The 19,806-nt window shown below is 34.5% G+C and overlaps 1 protein-coding gene across 2 annotated transcripts; it reads right to left on the bottom strand.

Moving 5' to 3' along the window:
- Positions 1-1,386: 1,386 nt before the first annotated feature.
- On the bottom strand, positions 1,387-19,606 carry Tim23 (translocase of inner mitochondrial membrane 23). Of its 2 annotated transcripts, none has more exons than XM_069841849.1 (5): positions 19,415-19,606; positions 18,996-19,245; positions 9,209-9,378; positions 5,052-5,166; positions 1,387-1,938 (listed from the first exon to the last, which is right to left on the bottom strand). In XM_069841849.1, the coding sequence occupies exons 1-5, from the start codon at positions 19,491-19,493 to the stop codon at positions 1,728-1,730; spliced, it is 825 nt and encodes a 274-aa protein (XP_069697950.1). In that variant the 5' UTR covers positions 19,494-19,606; the 3' UTR covers positions 1,387-1,727. The 2 variants fall into 2 exon arrangements, with proteins under 2 accessions (XP_069697950.1, XP_069697951.1); XM_069841850.1 differs by lacking the exon at positions 1,387-1,938 and adding an exon at positions 2,425-3,310.
- Positions 19,607-19,806: the final 200 nt, after the last annotated feature.

Here is a 19,806-nt window from a genome sequence, read left to right on the forward strand (position 1 = left end):
AACACTTTATGTAACATGAGAAAAAGAACATAGCTCATTATAGTCATTATACTGTGAGTCACAGCTGACCAACTACACACAGATCCTGCTACAGCTGCTGCTTGCATTTGTGAACTCATGGCACTTCACCAGATTAAAACTTACGGAATATGCTGTATTAATAAATTGAACAAGTTTTCAAAATTGGACATCTGTTTTATGACTAACCAATAAAGCTGCAGATTCAACTGTTTTCACACATTCGTTTCCCCTTATCTGCTTGGCTGATGAATACCCTAATACTTAGCTTATTATTTTCATACTCCTGACCAGGGTTTATGTTATCCTTCAGGCACCAACTCTTTTTGTGTATGTGCCAAGAGAGAAGGGATGAGGGAAAGAGATCATGTGAAAGCTGTATAGTTGGTGAATACCCATCCCCTGAAATATGCTGTGCCAGTCTGCAGTTTATTTATTTATTTATTTATTTATTCTGGTGTAGTTAAGGCCATCAGGCCTTTTCTTCCACAACACCAGGAATACAAATACAATAATAGAAATAAACAGAAAAAAAAATACACTATAATATACAAAGTAAAGCTACACAAGAAATAAAGAGAGAGAAAAAAAAACACTATAAACAAAGTAAAGCCACACAAAAATATACAGGTTGCAGTCACACAAACTTTAAATGAGTGATCTTTGATAGAGAGCAAAAAAGCACATAGTGACTCAGCCAAGGATAAGTGTAGTTTATTACATACGTTGTGCAGTGTTTTGCAATTGTTACATATTCAGTGCGTGAACATGTGTACATTTTGAAAATGTACATATGGAAAAAGAAACTGTGAGGCAGAACAAGGGAAAATTTAAGATATAAATTCCGTGGCTACCCAGTAGAAAACAATACTAAACTTAGTGAATAGGTTTAATGAGACAGGTTCTTTGAATGATGTGGTGTGAATTATATATCACACAAGATAAGCAACACTTCCAGTAGTTACTGTGAAGAGGGTGAGTACCAAATATTACAATATAGTTCGTGTGTTTTAACCCAGTGAAGCACCATGAGTTTGCAGATGCAAGCAGCAGTGGGAGGATGGGGAACCTGTAGTTGATCAGCCAACAGAAATACAGGGAATATCTGCTGGGACTCACTGTATGCAGTTTTAAATCTTCACAGTTTTCCTACTATACAAGATGTAAGACAGAATAAGTAATGTAAGAAGTAATTAAATATTCTGTTCATTTACAATGCGTGAAATAAATTAAACTGCTTTTCTCAGAGCTACTGATCATCCTACACGAAATGAGTTGCAATTAAGGCAAGTTTTCCAAGAATAGGAATCTTTAGGGGAATGTATGAGAACACACTGTTGAACAATAAGAACTTGCTCTACAGCAGGTAACTTGGCATGGGAAAGAAGAAATTAGAGCATCCATGTGGATAATACTGTAGAACTGACTTCCAGTCATTAGTAAACAACACAAAGTAACAATATGAGAAAGAATATAACAGGATCCTAGCCCCTTGAAAAGTACAGAGAATACATGAAAACTGCATTTAAAAAAAATAAAGAACGAAAATAGTCGTCATCATCATCATTTCCTTAACTCCTAAATGGAGCACAGGACATCTACGAATTTCTGTCATCGGTCTCTGTTCTGCACCATAGCTTTGTTCACCCCCCAGGTCTTCTCTCCCATCTGCTTGTATACTCTGCTTCCAGGTTTTCTTTGGTCTGCCTCTACATCTTGTGCCTTATGTATTCCAATCTGGCACTATTGTTTTCATTGCAATGTAGTATCTGACTGATCCATCCCCATTTCTTACAGTGCACCTCGGTTTCGATAGTTGTTTGGTTTATCCTGTTCCACAAATCTTTATTCGAGGCAACTTGCAACCACCATATCCTCTGGACTTTCCTCAAGCATTTGTTGACAAACGTGTGAAGGCTTCTGTTCAGTAAATCAGTCACAAAGCAAGACAGACTTAGCATTAGTGATGACAATGCGAAGCTTCATGATAAAATAAATAGTGCCCATGTTTAAATTAAATTGTAGATTCTCTACAATGACACCAAAATGACACAGAATCTCTCCATTCATTATCGAGCTATCAAACAAGAACAAGGAAGTGGTCAGCACTAATGGAGCTTAAAAGAAAATCATGCAAAGTCAAAAAAGAGATGGGTCAATTACTGATCTCTTTGAATCAAACATCATTATACAACCACGTAGTAGAGCAGCAGCAGGAGAGGGGTGGGAAGGAAGAATGAAACGGAGAAAAATGGGTAAGAAGATGAGGAAATTATTTCACTTATCTTATGAAACGTGATGAAGGTGCAAGAAAGGAAGAACACATTTTCTACTATTCACTTTCCTGATTTTGAAAGAATAAGGCCATGAATCATCCATGAAGTGAGATGAATAAATTTCTGCAAGTTATCTTATTTAATAACTATTTATTTCAACAAAAAACATGGTTTAAAAATATTCACAAACTTATGTGACAATATATATTCTATTAACACTCTGAAATACATCCATGCATTCTACATATTGTTTTCATTCCATATATTCAGAAAAAAATCACATCACTGGACCGATTTTTTTTATGTATTACAGGCTAAAATGATTTTATGGCATCTCATTATAAATTATCTAATCTTTTTCCTTTCACAGAATATTACATATATTCATTTTTAAAATTTAGTATTAAAGAATTATGAAATTAAGAATAACTTAATTGATAAGAACCTTCACTATTTACTTCAATGTACATAATTTCTTTTAATATGCAGGTTACTATATTCTTTTTTTTTTTATTACACATTTAATGTATAAAAGGCATAACTCTTCCAGTGACGCATTTGGTATTTTTTTTTTTAACATTTCAACAATTCGTTCTTTATTGTAGAAAAATGGTGGAAGCCAGAAAACGAATGATTCTGAGATGTCACATCAGCCAGAAAAAAAATCAGGTTCCTAATGAATATATGAAATTAGAATTATGAACTACTGTAATGTTTTAATAATCAACACTGACCAGACGAAAAGTGTAATTTTCTCTATCCAATATTTTTCACAGGAAATATGAAACATTTTACCATGTCTTACTAATCTGGTTTTGTATGTCATGAATAATAAGAAAGAAACTGAAACACACAGCTGTAACTAACTCTCTCATTCTTATGTACATAATTTTCTGTACGTTGATAAGCTGACTACCAAGAAAGACCATTCGCCCTTTAGTTGGAGAATTTTCACGCTGCTTGATACCAAGAGAGGTTATGCGGCAGTGCAGTGGAATTTCTGTTATCTTTTCCATCTGTTTGTAAAAAAGCAGAATAACCTCTCTATTAAAGTGCCTTGTATAAGCATGCTTACTTTTGAAATAACTACTCATACTTCTATCATACACAATATAAAAAAAAAGTTTTACCCAAAGAGAAGATATCTACCCAACTTTTTGTTAGACTTTTGGTTTTATTTTTAATATTCAAGCTAGTATGCCAACTATATTTAAGCATAATGGAACTCTGTCAATATATTTCATTATCACGAGAATTATGAGATTTAATCCTTTATGACCGATATCAAAACTTTGTTACAAATCACTGAATTTTGTATATTGTAGTGCTGAATGTATGTTCCAAATAATATATTTTACTTGTAATGAAATATGTGTAGAGATGTATGAAAAGTTATGAAGATATCTATATATAGAAGTTTGATTATTCTGTCAGTATAATTTATCTTGTTTTGTGCACTTATTTTAATTTCATTCCTGGAAGAATTGTTTCTAAAGATTATTATTTTCTTGCAGACACATACATATTTTTTTAATTCAGATTTAATGATTCTCTTTGAAATAATGAATAGGGAGTAGCTTCTTTTTAGACGTTCTCTGTTCAAAATGTATAGATAAACAATGACTTTTATTCAATAAATTTAACTCTACAAAATATAGGTTTCTTACTGCCCCATTGAAAGGGAAGGTATGATCTATGGTCTTGTTTATAGACACACACTACCGTCCATGAACAATAACAAAACTTCATACAAAGACTGAGACAAAACTCTTCATCTTGGATCAGTCTATACATGAACTATTAATTTTCACTGGGTAGAGATTTATTTTTTATTTTACAAATTACTCTTCAGATGTTTCCATCTGCCATGACAGAGATTGCTCAAGAAAATGGTGCCATTTTATTGAAATGTCGGACGATTAGGAAAAAAAAGTCTCCCCCCCTCCCCCCGGGCATGTAAGAATGTTTGAAACTTACCATTTTAAATGAAAATTGTGCAATGTCAACTTCATATCATATTATATGAAGTTTCATTCATATCATATTAAGTATATGATTCACACAACAAGAAAACTATAAATTATGGACATCTTTTAGGAGTATTGCAATTTTTAATGCACTTCAATATTCTCCAGCATCACAGGTATATATTTACCCAACAGAAAATAGTTAATTCTCATGACTGTATACATTTCTGCAAATATACATTTCTACAACCACATTTTCCTATACAAATATATATATATAAAAAGCCTTATGGTATGACGAAGTTCCACCACAACTACTAGCTTGAACTAATAAATGAAAGAAACTCACCAAACTATGAGATGGTTTATTGAATTACTGAGAGCTTACCATTATAATCAGATTTTGGTTGTTCCAAAACTGTACATAAAGTCATCAAATGAATTAGTTATATATAAATTACAAGTCATTACCAATCTTCAATTTTTAACCAGAAATTTCTAACTAATATAATTCCAATCACATATTTAAATGTTACGGAATCTGTCAATATTTGAAATACATTATATTAGTGGGTTCATTCCTAGTTTTAAGCAGTGTTCAAGACCATTTAACAGTGAGTGCATGCCAAAAATTTACTGTACAATGTTTTCTAAACACTATTTCAAAATGTGGATGCTTGTATTATCAAAGAATTAATAGTTCGATCAAAATTAATTTAAAAAGCAAGTATGTATGTTTTTTAGGAAATAATATGTAACGTTAAGTTAAACTAAAGGTGAACTTCCTTACGCTGGATTGTATTCTTGCCGAAATCCTTGTAACCTGTCACGAGCGTTCCATAAACAGTACATAGAGGCAAGGCCTAAACCAATAGCTCCACCAATCCCGCACTTCTTCAGACCAGCTGTAAACAAATATGTTTATTAACCACTATATACATAACCTCAGAAAAGCAAAGCAAGTGATTGAAATGCAAGTGGAGGGTAGAGTAGAAAGAGGACAGCCGAGAAACACATGGGAGGATAGAATAGAAAAAGCTGGAATGAAGTGTGAGAAAACTAGGATGGAGATGAAGAGAATGAGCCAAGATCGAGAGGAGTGGATGAAATTGACAAAATGAGGTGCCTCGACGCTTAGCGGCATAAGGGGCTAATGAAGAAGAAGAAGAAAATATACAGAATCCATTGCATATTCTGTAAACAAGAATGTCAACACGTTAACGATCTTTCTCTCTCCTTCTTGTCTATCTACATATCTAGCCACCTACCACTCCCATTCTTTCTGTCTTTCTCTTCTTTGCTCTTACTCCCTCTTCTCCATCTGTGACTTTATCTACTTCTCTTACTCTACAGTAATAATTATTTTATAGTTTCAGCACAGTCTAGTATATACAGTCACGAAGCTCAATACGTAGTAAATATGCATCCATAGATAGTTGCTAACCACTAGGATCGCTAATATAGCCTCATTACAGACAATACGAAATAGTACTTGCACAATCAATTGTTCCTAGCACCCTCACAACTCAAGCTTCGTGACTCTATATATTAGACTGTGGTTTCAGTCTACAACTTAAAATAATTATTACTATATAAACTCCAACTTATCTGAAAATTTAACCTCAATATGACTTTCAAATTCTCTTACTCTGCCAGTTTAAATTTACTCCATAAAAATTTCAGTGTTTTAACTTGAGAATTAATTCAAGGAAGATTAATTTTCATCTAACTAAACATACATCTATAGTAAGGAATATTGACTCCGATTGGTAGAAAAAGTTTTGCAGTAGTAATGAACATCATTCATCAGCAATGTAACAATCAAACAATTCTTCTGAGGTTCTTATTTGCTTCTTCATTTTTTAGTCTATTTGTAAACCGAAAAACTGCATTTCATTGTTTCCAAATTAACAAACAAGACGATAATTCTGAAACAAATCATTCGATACTTTTTATTTGATGTTTGTTATAGACTCTCTTCCATGTACAAACCATGCAAGCACTAGCCGAAAACAACAGTCCCTGCTGTACCTTTACTTCTCTTTCTTGTCTTTCTGTCTGTGTATTTTTATAAAAGATGCATGACAGCTGTCAGATTTCATAGATGTTGTCACTATTCACTGACTTGCCACACTGTTACCTCTATCTCTTTAATCCAAAGCCATAAATTCTTCTGTAATGTACTAATATTATTTTTCTTCTTCTTCTTCTTCTTATTTGGACCTTAACCTCCTCTATGGCTCTCTTCCATCCTTCTCTATCCATCGCCAACTCCCTCCAATTCCTTATTCCTAATCTATTCACATCCACTCATACACAGTTCCACCATCTTGTTCTCGGTCTTCCTCTTCATCTGGTTCCATCTGGGTTGTTATTGAAGACAATCTTCACTTTCCTTGTAGTTTCCATCCTTGTGACGTGTCCCAACCATCTCAATCTTTGACATCTTATGTGCGTCTTCAAATCCAATTCCTTATACAGTTCGTATATCTCATTATTATATCTGGCTCTCCATCCATCCACTGTTTCAATTGCTCCGAAAATCCTTCTTAAGATTTTCCTCTCTAATACTGTTAGTTGTTTGCATGTATTTTTATTTAGGACCCATGTTTCTGTACCATATGTTATAATGGGTCTTATTAGGGTTTTGTAAATCTTGATTTTGATTTCTCTAGACATTATTTTATTTTTAACAATTGGTAAAAGTCAATAATATGCCCTGTTAGCCAGATTTATTCTTCTTTGTACCTCGTTCCTTAGGTCATTATTTGCTGTGAATATTGATCCGAGATATGTAAATTCTTTTACCTTTTCAAACTTGTATCTTCCCATTTTAACTTCCTTCACTTGATCATTTTCTTTTGGTGATAGACATAAATTTAGATTTCTTTGTATTTATCTTAAATCCCAGCTTCTGAGTTTTGTAATCTAACGCTAACAAGGCTTCTTCAACATCTTGTATCCTTCCGGTGATGACCACATCATCCACATAGCCTAAAATCTGTTGTGTCTTATTAAAAATGGTTCCATTAATTTGCACTTCTGATTTTATTATTGCAATGTGTAGGGCTATATTAAACAAGAGAGGGCCAGGCCAACTCCTTGCCTGGTTCCTTTCTCCAATTTAAAATTTTCAGTTGTGATCTTTCCTAATTTCACTGTTGCCTTTGGTTCAGATGACACAATTCTGCATACTATGTACTAATATTGGACAGCATAAAAGACTGTCAATGCTGCTGCCACCACCATCACCTCCTCGTCCTTACCACCATCACCTTCTCGTCCTTGAAATCCTATCACTAGTATAGATCTAGTGATCTGTTTCAGTCTCCAAGTGGATATGGTCTGTTAGTCATTTCAAGTCTTTTTTTTCTGTGGGTTGATATAGGAGAATTATACTTGGGTATTTGTCTTCTGTCATTCTTCAGATATACTGTACCTAATCTCTCTTCTACTTTTCAATTTTCTTCTAAATTGGTGTAATTTCTAATGCCTGTATTATATCTTCATTTCTTCTGTGGTATATCCTGCTGTTTTCCTGAGGAATTTAATTTCTGATGTACCGGTAGTTAATCTGTTCTGTAATCTCTACTTAAGGAATACGAATAAAAGGATAATACTATGAAGGGCAATGGTTTCTTTATTATAATTATATCAAGTTTTATCAACATATGTTGTCCCTCAAGGTTAGTATGCATGGACTGTGTTGCTACTGCTCACGTCACGTCGTGTCTAACCTGTTTCATTTTCTAACCACACAGACCCGCCCTCTAGTGATAACCTATTAAAATTGCAATAATGTTATTATGTTGAAATTTTTTTCAACTGATAGCTGTAAAAGAAAACCAGTATTACTGAAATTTACTGTATTAATTAATACTGCTGTTTCAAAAACTGTTATGTTCCTCGATTTTGTAAGACACTTAGTTATGTATATGTTGCACAATAGTCCGTTTCCATTCTACTAACCCTGTACGGAAGGGTAAACACTCGCATAAGCTTAGATGATTTTTCTGTCTATATTTTTCAAGTTGCAAAGAAAAATTCTGTCTAAACTTTTTCAACCACATGGAATGGTAAATAATTGCGGATATGAAGTTGTTTAAATACTGATATGTTCTACAGACTTACACATGCAGAGATTACTGGACTACAATGTTTGCATTATAATCAACTAATTAGAGAAGTTTTTCATCATGAATACAGCTGAAGAAATTGCTCTTGGTCGATTTTCAGGACAAAGTCCTCTATCCTACAAGAAATTAAGAAGATGAGGAAGGACTCTATAATTCATGATGTGCATTCAGCATGAAGCTACAGAAGTGAAAGGCTAGAATCACAATTTCACATTGAAGAGAATGATCATTTTTTTCAGTACCATAAAGTGTTTTAAACTGCATCAAGTAATGAAGAATGAATACGCTTAAACAAAACTTTTAGAACAGGAATATTTTCTTGTGGAAACAGCTTCAGTATTGACTTTATCTTCTTATCTGACGTAATTACTGTGTACAATTATAAACTATACCACAATTTTGTGTCGAAATTGATAATTCTACATCTAAAAGAAGAAGACTAGAAAAAAAAAGGAAGTAGAAAACAATGGAGAAAAAGACCAAAATAAACTAACCATATGATAGCATAGATGGTTAACAATGTCTGCTGGCTATGTTGTTGTTTTCTAATGCCAGGCGTTTGACAATAAAGTCATTTGATCTCTTGCACTCCAATATTTTTCAAAGATATTATCATGACTAGCCACTGAAGCACAGATTTCTGCTGGCTATGTTCATTCAGTAATCAGCATTGCTGAGAGAATCATCGTGCTAACCACACAATACCTTCATTCTACTGAGCATGTGGATGAGAGGCCTTCCGTGAGCTGTCATGCCATGGATTTAATTTAAATTAATCAGCGCTGCAAACAAACTGAAGTTTAACACTCACCTGTAGACTTGTACAGTAAGCCTGTTGCAGTTGCTGCTGCCAGTGTGTTAAGATCGTCATCACTTCCTCTTCCCCATGATATTAAAACCCCAAATCCACTGTACATCACTGCTAGTACACCAAGAGTATTAGCTGTTGCAGACCCTTGTTTCATCATGTAATTCAGAAGCCTAATGAAAAGAAAATAATTGTATATATATATAAATTTCACTGATAGTCAACCAAAATTATATTTAAGTAAATGAAGTTTATTCAGTACCATTGAAAATGACAAGAGGATTACTATTAACTTCCTCCATTGTTAGTGATAAATAAAATTTCATAATTTTCCTAACCAATTTTGCAGGTTAACTGGAAAAGTTTTATAGGTTACTTAAATAATTAGTATACTTGTACAAATGCGTTGCCATGTTGCAATTACTGCTGCCTTATTTCGCTTATATGCACATCAATAATACTGCCATCTAGTGGTGATAGTTTCAGGAGCATAATTAAAAAATGTAGATTACTACTTCAATTTGTAACTTACTTATTAACTCTCCTTGTATTTTTATTTTCCTTTTTCTTATTCAAAAGTATCTATTTTAAAATTGCTGGTTATTTGGGTGACAGATACGAGAGACTCCATTGTAGTGGTAAATTTCTAGACTTGAACAAAGTTTTCGACATGGTAAATCGTAAAATTTTAATTGGAAAACTTCGTTTAAAGGGATTAGCAGCAAAATTAGAATAATGGTTAGTATACAAGTTAAAAATAAATATAAACAAAACTGTTTATATGCACTTCAACTTAGATCAAAATTATGTGACCCCATACAAAGGCTACTAAACAATACAGTAATAAAAAGATGTAAAATCGCACAAAATTTCTTGACAGACCATATATAGATTAACTCCAATCCGACATGGAAAAGTACTATACGGTACATAATCCAGAAACTGAATTGTTTGAGCTATAAGCTACGCTTTCCATGTACAAGGCAGAAATTACACCCATGAAAACACTAGTCTATTTTAGTTATAATCATTCAGTGCTACTGTATGATATAATTATCTGGGGTCTGTCATCTAAAATTATACAGATATTTAAGTTGGAAAAGAGACGGATGGCGACAATTACTAAGGGAGGCCCAGGTCCACCAAGGGTTATAGCGCCAATGATGATGATGATGATTTAAGTTGGAAAAGAGAATTTTATTCTTAAAATTATAAAACGAGTGCTAATTTGAATAGAAGGTAAAAAAAAAAACATCCTTTCTTTCTACCTACTCACTATACTAGGGGCACAAAAAATAGGCGGGTATGGCGAATCCTTCATTCACTACCCTGACTTCTATATTCTCAGAACCTGCTTGGTGTATGATCCTGTTCCAAATAACTTACTCCTCCATTCATATGTTTTGCACCATAGGAAAACTTTAAAGAACAAATAATAACGAGATTTCTAGTAATTACAAATACCTGATTTACTGTATATTATTGTTTTGTTTAGTCAACTGTCCGAACACAGGTCTGAAACTCAAAAGTGACAACAATAAGGCATCACTCATGAGGTAACTAAGCCAGGAGATAATGGGATATGACGGCCAGTTCTCTTCCCCCCCTCCATTGCATATCTCGCTGAACAGTAACTTATTACACTAATCAGACTTTAGATGATATTATCATTTATAATATTTCGCAAGTTAGCCATTTCACAAATGTAATAATTATTATAATGTAATGTAAACCTAATATGAGAAATAAAATATTTAGCATCACATACAAGTAGACCTATTTTGTTTTTACGAGTTTTCAGAATATTGTATTGAAATAGTAAATATTAAAATATAATGTTTATACAGTTATCAACTTTGTGAATCATGAGAAAATAAAAAAATGGAAAAAATTAATATATTTTTACAATGTGTAGAAAATGTACGTTACTATAACATGAATGGCTTAGCTTAACAAAACTAATAACACAATAAGTATGACTAAAAAAATAGTTTTATAAATCAAATTAGGCACTCAATACTATTCTGATTCTATACGCTGAGTTTTGTTCAGTCTAAACATGTTTGTGTGTCTGTATTACTGCTATCCATCAACAAAAATAGTCAGTGAATCTGCATTATTAAAGTAGTTGGTCCACATATAAGTTACAAATCACAGAAAGAGTAAAATGTATTGATTTCAACTCTGATCAAGGTAGGTAGAAATTATAAACAAATAAAACATTCAATGTAATGAGAAGCACTGCCATTAATGTGTTTGTATCATTTAATTATATGATTATAACTTTGATCGTCATCATCATCTCAGTCTGAAAATTTTCAATTTTATCAGTAATTATAAACATTACGCAACAAATTATTCATTTCTTCACATTTAAGGGGATATTACTTATACGATATAAGCAAAAAATATTGTCATTATCAATTCCACACACAGTGAAACTTTTGGAGAACTGATAAAAATACAGGAATCATAAAGTTCACTTTGCAATGTTAAAAAATCCACCACCTCGAAAACATGTCAAAATTCACTGTCATCACTAACTACTTCAGAACTGTCACTTCCTAAATTTACTACAATATTCGCAAAATCCTCTTCCTGTATTTTCTCAGAGTGTGTCGCACATTTTTTCCAGTCATGCACTGTTACTCTGTCCAAAGCTTCTTCCAACAACATTCTAATGTCATTAATTTTAAATGTTTTATTTTTTCTGCAATCTCCACTTTTACTGTTGCCCATATTAGTTCGATTGGATTATAGTGACAATGGTAAGGCGGTAGACGAACTACTTCATGACCCATGTCTGCAGCAATGTTGTCCAACTCGTACACTTTGGGGAACAATCCTTTATATTTAATCATAATCTGAAGTAATTCAGGAACGGACTTTTGAGGATCATGAGGAATTTCTTTACTGGCAAGCCAGGACACAATTTCTAACTTTCTGGAATTTGTTGTGGGAATTTTCTCGAACACGTGCGAATGGTATGATGCATTGTCCATGATGATGACACAGCTTTCTTCCAGACTCTGGAGAAAATCGATGGACCACTCTTTAAACACATCACTGTTCATTTGCTGATGGCAGTCACCATTGTTGCTTGCTTGAAATACCATCTTTGATCCTTCAATAAATCCATAGTTCAATGAGCCTGCATGGCAAACAATTGAGGAGCATCGTTTCAAAACGTGTTATGTTCGCAAATTCCAATTTTACAGGAAACAATAAAAACTTTTCTCTCCTATGTATAAAAATGAACTGCCATCATGTTAATATAGACATTTATAACTAATACTGATAAAATCTGAAATGTGTTTCCTATCACAATGCGGAGCAATTTGACTTTTAATTTGTTACTTAATACGTTTTGAAACAACACAAAGAATTTAATACATTTTGATTCAACACCTTTTGTTTCTTACACAATGCTGTTTCATTATCTTCTTCACAGAGATGCCATTTATTATTTGTTATAAAGTAACAGAAATGGTTACTTGAGATTAAATATTCCGTGTTCCCGTATTTCTTATCAACGAAATATCATAAATTATACTAGGGTACTAACAAAATTAAAGCCACATTGTTTTTTTGAGTACCCTTTAGTCTAAAATGAATACACATGAGTAATATAATTATAAAAATACAGTCTTTCAGAGTCTTTCAAAACCTGATTCTTCATGAAAATGTTCCCCATGTTCAATATTTTAAGTAGAAGATCCTGTATCAATGCTGAGGCAGAAACATAGAACGCCACGTCATTCAGTTCTTCCCAGCTATCTCCAAATCTCATTTTCAGCAAAGTATCCACATCGTAAGATTTCTGGCTCTGTTATTCTTCTTACTCCTAGTTTTATAATACGAGTGTCTACTTTGAAAGGATCATCATATCTAAATGTGGGTTCCATTTTCAAAGTAACCTCTGATTTTACATTTTTATAGATCCTTTTCAACATAACTCTTTTCATATCCTTGATTCCATCCACCTTTTTGTACTGTGAAGCTAGAGATTTGTAATCTCGAATTGCCCAATTTTCTCCTAGAGTTTTAACGGAACTCACTGTTTCATAAACAGCCCTATAATCATTAGGCTTCATTGGCTTTCTTGCACAACGTTTACTCTATGACTTCAAAAAGTCTATCAGCCGATAAAAATGAATGGCCCCGCACTGGAAAATGCATTACAACTTCGGAAATGTGTGGGGGTGCCTTGCTTTGGAGCCAGAAAGGAAGGATGTGTACTATGTGCATGGTTTTGTTCTGCAAGTTGCATCTATCACAGAAAAGTCTTATGCAAGTAACATCCTGCTCAAAGCTTAGTGCTTCGAGAAATGACATTACTCTTGATGCCACTTCATTTGTCCCTGTTCCAGACTGAGTCTCATTCTATATATAGAATGTTGGGAACTTTGTGGGAATGATGCACAGTGAATTGGAAACGATTAGTTGTAGAAAGGCCCAGTTTTCCCCATTGTGTGTATAAGGAAATGCATGTAGCTTAGAATATAATATTATCTCAGAATGTGATGTTTAATTCAGTTTATTGTAGTAACACAGCTGATGTACTTACCTGGCTTCCATTTCGCGATTCCTTTTTTCGCTATACTGGAGAATTAGCACGGTCACTTTGAACCGTGCCGTTACGTTTAGCACCAAATTTAAGTAAATACACAATGTCACCAACATAAGAACGTGACGTTGGTGTGTGGCGTAGTTGGCGGGAGAAATTTTTTCTCTCTCTGTCTACCTCCTTCGTTCTGAACATTATTGAGAGATAGCACCACTGTTAGCGACAATGTGTATTTGCGTAAATATTGCGAGTAAATTATGACGAGTGCCTTAGATGAGAGGCTCGGGACAGAAACAGTTTTGCTGTAGCGCATGCGCGGACCTCTCATGCAGTGGGAGTGTGATCCTTACTTGAATTTATTTTTGCGTGTACTTGCAGATTAAATGATTGAGATCCCTTCTTGCTCCGGTTACAGGCCTTGCATTTACGAAGGTTATGTTATGTTATGTTAGATTAGCTTAGCTTAGATTAGGTTAGGTTAGCTTAAATTAGCTTTGGTTAGGTTAGATTAGTTTTGGTTAGGTTAGCTTAGCTTTGGTTAGGTTAGGTTAGCTTAGGTTAGGTTAAATTAGCTTTGGTTAGGTTAGATTAGTTTTGGTTAGGTTAGCTTAGCTTTGGTTAGGTTAGGTTAGGTTAGCTTGATTTGGTTCGTCCATGTAGTAGTTAAAATTATATAATATGACAGTTTTTGATTCGTAATATTGTTAAAAAATAATAGGCCTATAATGAAAGCGGTGAATAATTTCATGGTCCTTAAATTTTTTTTTCGTAAAAGGCTAGGTATTTTTCTATAGGCCAGAAATAAAACAGCAACGCCGTCATAATTACGTACTTTACGCTTTGGCGAACATTAACCGGAAATTTACTTTCCGTCATTTTAATTGTATTCCGTGAAACACATCTTTTTTCCTGTTAATTTCCTTGTGATAACCTAGTTTATTATCTTATTACATCTTCATTTTCATTTAATGCATTCAAAAAACCGCCGTTGTACTACATAAAACCTTGAACTTGACTAATGGAGTGAATTATTTAAGAATATAGTCGCGAATTTGACTACCACCATTTCGATTATATTTTGTTTGATACGGCTCGGTACGGCCCGGTGACTAGTGGCCAGCGAGTAGAGTCGACTATCGATATTGGTCTGCCGTGCGTATTATCCAGTTGTTCCCCTTTTTTTTTTGTTCGCAGCCTTTTCCTGATCCTCTTTGATGTTTCTCCAACTATTGCATAACCATCCACTTTGCACAAAAGTAGTAAGCACAAAAGTACATCATGCACAGGCGCTGACACTTTGGAAAAAATGTGGCATTTCGTTCAGGTCAACCAACGAAAGGAAAATGGTTGGGAATTTAATACGATTTGAACCGATCAGTTTCGCAAACATAACACGATTTGACCCGATGCATCAGAAAGCGCATACAAAAAACACAAAATATAATACAAAATGATCTAATTTTGTTATGATATATGATAGAAGACATGCTTATAAGAGCAAAATCGCATCAAACTAAATTTCGATGGAGGAGAGACTTAACACGTTTTGAAACGACGCTCCTCAATTAGTCGTGACTCCTTTCCAATGGGCACCTTAAGATCACCAGATGATGATGAATTAGTCCATATATATTTTCTACTATGGTTTTGGTTCACCCACATTTCATCTATATAAATTATTGGGTGCGGAGTTTATTCTTCTCTGATGTTGTGCATTTTCATTAAGAAAGAGATTCGTGCTGCAACAATGTCATTTCTTTCCACAAGAAATCATCTGCCATCATTGCTTCTCTTGTATTTATATCCAAGTCTTCTCAGAATTTTCCCCATCGAACTCTTAGAGCCTTTGAATGATTCTTGCCAACAATACTATCTAGCCACAACAGAAAGTGCCATAATATGCATAATCTCTTCCAATGGTCATCTCAATACAGTCAAAATATTGCTTGCTTACATCAATCGCATCAGCCCTGAAATCCAGTGAACGTCACTCAGAACAAGCATAACTACTACAATGATGACTGTGTAAAATCATTCAGAACATACATTCCAGCTATGTTCAACTGATCTACAACAATGAAGAACAGAGAACAGGATGCTCATATGCTGTAGGCAACTGCAGATTAAGTGTGTGCAATAGTCGTTATATGCATTCTAGACTTTACCTGCAATCAAATACCATTCTGTTGCTAAAGCCCAAATGATCCAAATTGGCATGGCAATGCCAAAGGACATTAGAGCGTCTCTGTTCCCGATACCCTGTAACACTATGCTGGGTACCAGGACAAGCAGGGGTCAAAGGTAATGAAATTGCCGATCGGTTGGCAAGGGACGGGTCAGCAAATACTTTTATGGGGCTAGAACCTGTTCTTGGTACCACTCTATAGAGGCCAGATAGAAAATCACGCAATGAGTGCTTCACCAACATGGCACACTATGGAGAAATCTCACTAACAATAGGTAAGTTCGAACATTGATAGGAGGTCCTAGCAGAAAGATTAGTAGGACATGTCTGTCCTTTCACACACACTAAGGAAATATCTGCAAGTGATGGGACTGACTACAGACCCCCACATGCAGAAAGTGTGGAAGAGAAGTGGAATTTTCTCTCCACATTTATGCAAATGTGAGCCTTTGTCCACAATCAGATATGTCCTCTTGGGCTCAGATAGACTTAGGGAAACTTTCCAATTACCATATTTGGGGCACAATAGACCCATTTAAGTGGCCTATGTGCGCAGGACCAAAGGGACCCAAACCATTTCAATTCATTCAATTCAATGATCAAATGAGCACTCATTTACAGTGAAGGATATGATATATTTGTGTGCAATCACAATAACTTGCGCTGGTGATATTTTGGTTCTTTCATATAATGTGTCTTTGCACATAAGCTGAATAACTTTTACGTACTCTCTTCTGTAATAAAACTCTGAGTATGTGCGGTACAGTCTCGTTACGGGGTTAACGGTAATATCACATTCTGGACACAGCATTCTTGTTCTCAGCAGATCTTCACTGAATAAAAACTACACGCAGACCTCCTTGTTTGCACACAACGGCACCAAATATTTTGTTCATAAAACAATTCATTGCATTTCAAAGAACACAAAGCATAAGTTATTTCTTTCACTTTGCATTACAGAATTAAATGAGGGCAACAAAATCTTTTTTAGGTCAAGCTAATAATATTAACTAAAGAAATATGGTGAAATTTCGGAAATATCTTTACTCATATTTGAGGCACTCGGTGCACAAATGGTCCAACCCAAAAAACTTGCATATTGAGTTTACTGCTTTAAAGACTCCTCATCTCTTCAAAAGTAAATCATTTGCAGTTCATTTTTATGTTCAGATATGTCTAGTAATATAGTACAAATCAGGGGCGTATTTTGCGGGCTACCGGCGGTAGCCCAAGGAAATTACAAAAGAAAAAGTTTATAATATAACATAATGTAATAATTTTGTATTATTAGTTTTACCATAGTAATTAAAATTAAAGTAATTGTTAGATATATTTTGTGTAATAATAGGGTCAGCGGTAGCCCAAACCCTTTAACCAGTATACGCCACTGGTACAAATATATATATATATATATATATATATAAGTTCAATCATAAGACATATCTCTGTAAATCAGCCCAATCATCATTCTCAGCTTTTCAAAGAGATTTCAGCACAAGTTTCGTTTGTGTAACGCATTTTGCGCACCATTACAAAGAGATAAAGTGGAAATATAATTTTGTGGGTTTGGCCATTTTTGCACTGATCACCTCATTTGTTCTCCAGGTATTCATGCAACACAAGCTGTACATTTAATTACAACTGGCTGGTTGCATTGTAACATATGATACATTTTTCCATCCACCTGCTACTTCCTTCACCTTGAGGACTTATCAGTAGTTCACTGTTGCATATTCATAAGTTTTTCCCAAAGTTTAATCTAATTCCTAAAAGTTTAGCCTACATATTAGACATAAGGCTATAGAGTATACTGTACAAAATTTTCTGTAGTTCAACTTAGAGTTGGCTATTTCTTGGAATTCAAAACAGATTTCCTATCAAACCATTCATACGTACTTGTCATGTGCAAAATGAATTATGCAGGATGCAAAAATAAAATTATTACGATAATTAAAAACACTTAACTAAAACTAATGGCAGTTAATCTATCATTACCTTCACTCCGAGACCATCACTGCAACACAGTAACAATAGTCTGCTAGTGTAACCAAAGAGAAAAGACTGCTAAAATGCTGGTAACATTCTTCTGTGTGGTCTACCAACATTTCTAATCCTTCATTTCATAAATGCCGACACTATAAAACTACGTGTGAATGATTTTCTCTGGACCGAAATACAGGAGGTCGAGGGTTGTGACAAGGTTGGAATGGATTAGATGGGGGGAATAGTACAGAAATGCATATCCCCTTCAACAAATCATAGTACCACTTTTTAAATTTTGCAACATTACTTCAATGGCTTCTGCTACAGACCGTTCTAATACAATGCATCTCACACAGCCAATCACAACACTTTAAATGGCTAATATTTCTTCTTGGCTTCTAATTCTAGTATAAAAGAATATGTGGTACTATTTAGGACGAGCAGGTGAGTCACACACTTTTCTACAGAAAGGATCTCACTCCTGACAATCCAGATGACCTCATACATGCACGTAGGCTACTACGCTCGGATATTTGCTTCTCAAATTGCGGTGAAGGAAAAAGTAGAGGGCCAATCTTTGATATCTCCCCACATCACACACGAGACTGAAGTCTGATATGCGTTTCGTTATGGGTTAAATGAGAGTACAGATAAGTGACATGAGGCCGAGGTATGTGACAAGGTTAGTGGGTTAGTTGAGGGGATATAGAAGTGACGTGAAGCAGAGGAATGTGAAAGGGTTTCAATGATTTAAGTGCCTTTCCTCTCTAGTGTGAAGTGTGGAAAGATAGTGAAGTTTCTTCAAGTAAAGTATTATCTTCAGCTCTAACCTAAGATAACGCAACCTAACCTTGAAAAATTAGTACCCGTACACACAAGAATCATGTAAAGGTCTTAAAAACTATTTTTCTTCATTTACTTTCAAAACCACTTTTAGGGAAACAACCATTTTCTATAAACGTACCCAAATAAACACACACAATTTTTTTTCAAGAGTTGATCGAATAAAGCCTTACGTCACTTACTGAACAATTCTGAACACCTGAAAAACTTACTGTGTTCGGCGCAGCTTTCCTGTATGACCTGCAAGTGTTGTATTTCGAAGCCCATTGTATAAACCACCTATTCCACCAACAGCAGCACCAGCCATACACGATACACCAATCTGTGAAAAGGCGAGTTCAAAACGACCCCTTTGTCGTGCAGCACCTTCTGGGAATATGAATTCTGGCTGGCTTTGAGGCAAGTAAACGGGATCAAAGTTCAAGTACGGAGAAAGTGGGGCCAAATTCTGTTGTGAATGCACTGAAACATCAGAGAAAAACTATTTTGTTACAGTTGTAGCATTTTTATTAGCCATATCTTAATCCAGAACGTAAAATCACAGATGATGCAAGTTCTTGCCAATCAAAACTGTTCCAAATCGTAGTCATGTTAAAAATCAACACAAATACAAAAACTGTGGTACACTTACCAGGTACATTCATTCCAGGATCTCGTTGAGAATATGAAGGGGTATATGCGTCTGACGAATCAGATATCGGCGGATCCATGTCAAATATTGCTGTTTAATTCAAAGACAACTTCCACCAGCCAGAAACTTTCAACCATCTGTACGCTCCAAGAGACCTCTCGTGTTAAAATTTAGAAATGAACAGACATGGTTCCAACTTGAACATAAATTAATGCTCAGCTAAAGGTAAAATAACATCTCTAATGTATATAATTTACATAATTATTATTCAATATCATGGGGGAAAACATCCGCAAGAGAAGAAAGCGCGAAAAGAAAATAATTACGGAAAGATAGTTAGTTGAACAGTCTGTAAACATGAACGAAAATAAATTCATTATGGCAATGATACA

This window comes from Periplaneta americana, chromosome 12 (genome assembly GCF_040183065.1).
Source record: "Periplaneta americana isolate PAMFEO1 chromosome 12, P.americana_PAMFEO1_priV1, whole genome shotgun sequence".
NCBI classification, from domain to species: domain Eukaryota; kingdom Metazoa; phylum Arthropoda; class Insecta; order Blattodea; family Blattidae; genus Periplaneta; species Periplaneta americana.

Excerpts from the sequence above, each read along its gene's own strand:
- Tim23 (XM_069841849.1), bottom strand. The coding sequence starts at position 19,493 with ATGGATCCGCCGATATCTGATTCGTCAGACGCATATACCCCTTCATAT. Across the intron at positions 9,379-18,995 it reads GGAAAGCTGCGCCGAACACA|GCTTCTGAATTACATGATGA; the intron begins GTAAGTTTTTCA and ends TCTTTTCATTAG. Across the intron at positions 5,167-9,208 it reads CTTACTGTACAAGTCTACAG|CTGGTCTGAAGAAGTGCGGG; the intron begins GTGAGTGTTAAA and ends ATTTGTTTACAG.